General features: G+C 55.6%; 1 protein-coding gene across 1 annotated transcript; it reads right to left on the bottom strand.

Annotated features, from left to right (window-relative positions):
* Positions 1–946: 946 nt before the first annotated feature.
* LOC139353877 (ubiquitin carboxyl-terminal hydrolase 36-like) lies at positions 947–4,467 on the bottom strand. The gene has a single exon (XM_070998099.1). It carries the CDS (start codon positions 4,034–4,036, stop codon positions 962–964), a length of 3,075 nt encoding a protein of 1,024 aa, XP_070854200.1. The 5' UTR covers positions 4,037–4,467; the 3' UTR covers positions 947–961.

Here is a 4,467-nt window from a genome sequence, read left to right as displayed (position 1 = left end):
TGTGTGTTCGTCCCACCAAATTTATATTAACGTGACCGCCCAGTAGCTCAGTGAGAAAGCACAGAATTCACGGGTTCGTATTGGGTTTTATTGCGGGTATATTATTACAAGTGTCTTAGTCGCTTGGTTGGCTTTGACTCGTTGCTTGTGACCTTCGGTGCTTCCGCCGGTCCTGGATGACTCTACGACCTCTCGCCTTGATGACTCGGTGCTCCCGTCCTGTAGCTCCCTGAAGATACTCGCAGCTCCCTGAAGATCCTCGCCGCTCCCTGAAGATCCTCGCAGCTCCCTGAAGATGCTCGCTCGCGGTTCGCTTCTCACGCGTGACTTGGTGACTGCTGGTAACGACTCGGACTCGCGAGGGGTATCGGCCGTACGGGCTTAGGGAAGCGTCACCGTTCTCAGACTAGGGTGAACAGAAGCTGCGCTCTCCAGGATCGCTCCTTTCGACACACCGCCGCCTGTCCCTTGCTCTGTCCCGGATGGTCCCACTGGGGTTTCTGCTCAGCCCGCGCGGACAGTCAAGGCGGTAACGCCAGGAAGCTGCCTCGCGCCTTACTTCGCTTCCACGCCTAGTGTAAACGAACGTTCCACCCTAGCCTCACCCTTTTGCTTTTTGTCCGGGACGTTTCCGTGTGGCTTTTGGTACTCGGGGTTCGGGCACGCCGCTCCGGGACCTCGCAAGTCGAATCCGTAGGGCTCTCCTGGACAATTCCACTCGAGACCGTACCGATCGACCGCTCTCCCTTCTGGCTTGTTATATTTGTGGTTTGGGAACGCCGCTCCGGGACCTCGCAAGTCGAATCCGTAGGGCTCTCCTGGACAATTCCACTCGAGACCTTACTGATCGACCGCTCTCCCTTCTGGCTTGTTATACTCTTTCCAGGCGTAACGCCAGGACTTTGTGGACAGGATTACTCGACCGCCTTGACCTAGCCGTGTGATGCCCTCTGGATCTCAGCTACCTGCGTCTCAATTCGGAGATTCCTGGTATCCCAATCCCGAACGTCTCGACGTAGCAATCTCGCTCCTTGTAGGCTCCCACGGCGCTGCTTCTCTGGCGAAAGTTCTGGTTGTAGAAGCGCGAAAATCCGCCACCTCCTCCGCCATTCTTGTTCCAGCGCTTCTGGCCCTCGTACTCCTGGAATGGATTGTAGCCGGGCGTGCTGTTGCTGGCATTGCTGCTATTGTTTCCCTTGGCCGATCCAGACTTCACCTTACGCTGCCGGCCGCGATCCATCTCGTTTTCTTCGTCGTCATCGAGGTCCCGCTGCCGCTGCTCTCTCGCATCCACCAGTAGCTCTTTCTCAAGCTCCGCGGGCTTGCCATTCCAACTGAGTACTGAAGAGCCGTATCCACGATGCGATTGCTTCAGCAGCTCGTTAATGGTGCTTCCATTGGAGGTGGGCTCGCTCTGGTATCCATTACCGACCCTTGGCTGTTGGTGCGACTTCACTGCGCTGCCGTTGAGCAACTTTTGGCGCTTGGCGCCTGGCGTTGTCGGTGAGTCTGCGGAGGCTTTGCTACTAGCGAACGGATTGCGATGCGTCTTGCTGGGCGTCTGGATTTTGGCTGCCGGCGCTTCCTCCTCCTCATCGTCATCATCATCATCGTCGTCATCGTTTGCTTGAACGTCATCGTTTCGGGTAACTTTCCAGATACCCGTCTTCGATTTGATAACTGCAGGCGAGGGTGGCGTCTTTGGCGAGGGCGGTGCTCTGCTTTGTGACTGCGATTGCTTCTGTGGGTGCCAGCCATTGGTTAGCTGAATGCTAGGCTCCTCCTCTTCATCATCGTCGTCCTCACTTTCGGCCGACTTTTTCAGGCTCTTGAATATCTCGTCTATGGCATCAGTCTTTTGTTTGCTGTTGTTAACGTGAACCGATGACGAGGCGGAGCCGTTGGTGTGACCGTTGGTCTTGCTGTGACCATTGGTCTGTCCAGACTCCTGCTCCGACTCGCTAGAGTCGGATCCACTTCGACGCTTGCGGGGATTGGGCAGTGGCGTCTCCTCCTCCTCGGAGGCGGATTCGTAGGGCACTAGACTTTTCAGTGGCGTTTTGACGGGAGTCTTTACTTGGATCTTCATCGGGGACTTTGGCTTCTCCGTGTGATCCTCCGTCATCTTGGGCATGCTCGGCAGCTGGGCTGTCGTTGGCCTGGGCTTTATCTCCTCTTCGCTGTCTTCGTCCTCCGAGGAGATTGGCAGATATTGTTGCTGGTTCATTGATTTGTGGTTGCTGCTGTTGCTGCTGGTGGAGGAACTTTTGTTACCATTTGCAGTGGGAGCTGGAGTAGCATCGCCTTTAGCGAGTGTGCCAGCCAGTGAAGGCTTCGCAGATTCCTGAAACTTTCCGGTCCCCAGCTGGAGACCGTTCTGCAGATTTTGCTGGTGGTGCTGCTTGAATTGGATAGCCGTCTTCTGGGCATTGCCATTGCTGTAGCCATTAATTCCGCCGGGCGGCAGCTGGGGACCGATGAAACGGGTTGGCGAGGGCGAGGGCGAGGACACAGTCGCCGCCGGTACTGGCAACGGGCTGTGTCCGTTGGTCAGACGCACTCCATTAGGCCTGTTAGCCGCCGGACTGGCAGCCTGTGACAGGTCCAGTTCGTAGAACATAATATAGGCATTTGTGTTGCAGACACTATGCATTGCAATGGGCCGCACGTAGCTGTCGTCGAAGTTATAATAGCTACCCGAATCCGTAGAGCCAATGGCCGTATAGTGACCGCAGTGCTGGGAAACTCCCAGATGGGTGACCATCGAGACCAGGCGGTAGGTGAGTGGCTGAGCTTGGGCTGCTGGCGAACGGGCAGCGTATTTGCTCAGATCGATGCGTGGCTTAAAGGATATCTGCTTGGTCAATTTGTTGCCTATCATGGAGAAGCGCTTAAGCTGGATGCACAGCGTAATGGGGGCCCGCTCCAAGGAGAACTGCTTAGTTGCAGATACCTTCTTCTTGCAGCCTTCGCACTTGTATCCCATATCCTCCAGCCGCTCGCGAGAGAAGTGTCCCTCGAAGGCATCCTCCAGAGAGTCGGCCTTGCGGATGTCGAGCAACAGATCCTGAAAGTGCTGGAACGTGATGGACACGTGGTTGCAACTCAGACAGCGGACCTCGCTACGCAAGTATCCGCCGAAAATCTGCCCCAGCGGAGTGGTCTCCTTCACCAGCTGGTCCAGCTCTTTGTAATTGCGGAAACGCATCAGATATGCTCGCTCCATGGCCTCGACGAGGAAGCGCAGAAACTCATGAGCATCCTCCTGCCGTCCGACAACCATGTGCTTGCAGATCTGCTTCAGCTTCGAGTAGATGAGGAAGGGCCTGACGGCCGATTGATTGCTTTGTGTGGCCTGCAGGGTCTTGGCCATGGCGCAGACGATGCAGCCACCAGATTCGGCCACATTGCAGTTCTCCAGATGTGCCTGCTCCGAAACGAGCCAATTGGCCAGCGCGGGGATGTGCAGGAGCGCCTGGAGCGTGGAGTTGAGGTAGCAGGTGTTGCCCACGTTGATCATGCCCGAGCCCACCTGCCATTTGCGCTCCGACTGCTTCCAGCCGATGCGTATGTTCTCCCGTGGATATAGGACCCTCTTCGGTTTGGGCAGCTCATTGGGATTGTTAGTGGGATGCGGATGATTGTTGTGGTTGTTGTGATGCGACTGATTGTTGGGGTGCTCCGTTGACTTGCGAGCTCCGTTATTGTCATGTCCATTTGCGCCCACAACTTTGCCAGTGTTGTTTTTGCCACCAAAACCATTGATGACGCCTGCATTGCCAGGCTTGATGACAATATATTTGGACTTGAGGTTATCCAGCACCGATTCGTTGTAGTTGGGCACCTCCTCGTATTCGATTTTGGCCATCAGGATGCGCTTGGCATTGGCCACCAAATGGTTCTGCAGGTTGCCGGATGAGTCCTCGCCGGCTTTGGCCTGGTCGGCGGAGGAGCCCGAGGAGTTGCCGCCAAGGGATTCCCGCAGAGCGGCATTGACCACATTCGCCGTTTCGCACACGGCCATCGAAACGGGCATGGCGATGCTCCGGCTAGGGACTTGCGGTGGAATTTTGAAGGGGATGGGTGGAGGTGTTGGCCACCCAGTTAGCTAATGGTCATCGGCGATCCTCGCAGATCCTGCAGATCCTCCTCTGCTCTGCCCACACGTCCTTCAACACGCTCTTTGCTCTCTCTCTCTCCCTGGACTCCCTAACTCCACTCCACACACTCTCTTTCTCTGCTTCTTGCTTCACACACCGACTGCGACACCGACACACGCACACTAACGCACTCGGGAACAGTCTTTTTCTGGCTTTTTCGCGCTGCGATTTGTTGGCCAACTGAACATTACGATTGGGGAATACTCGCTTGCAAATCGCCTATAAATTTCGAACGAATTTTAAAACGAAATGTCTGCTTTCGAAAATAATGACGATTCCTTCCCTCGTGTTTCTTCCGACTGCCGAC

This window comes from Drosophila suzukii (genome assembly GCF_043229965.1).
Source record: "Drosophila suzukii chromosome Y unlocalized genomic scaffold, CBGP_Dsuzu_IsoJpt1.0 scf_Y1, whole genome shotgun sequence".
NCBI classification, from domain to species: Eukaryota; Metazoa; Arthropoda; class Insecta; order Diptera; family Drosophilidae; genus Drosophila; species Drosophila suzukii.
Note: the sequence above shows the minus strand (reverse complement) of the source record. Positions and strands in the feature narration are given on the sequence as shown.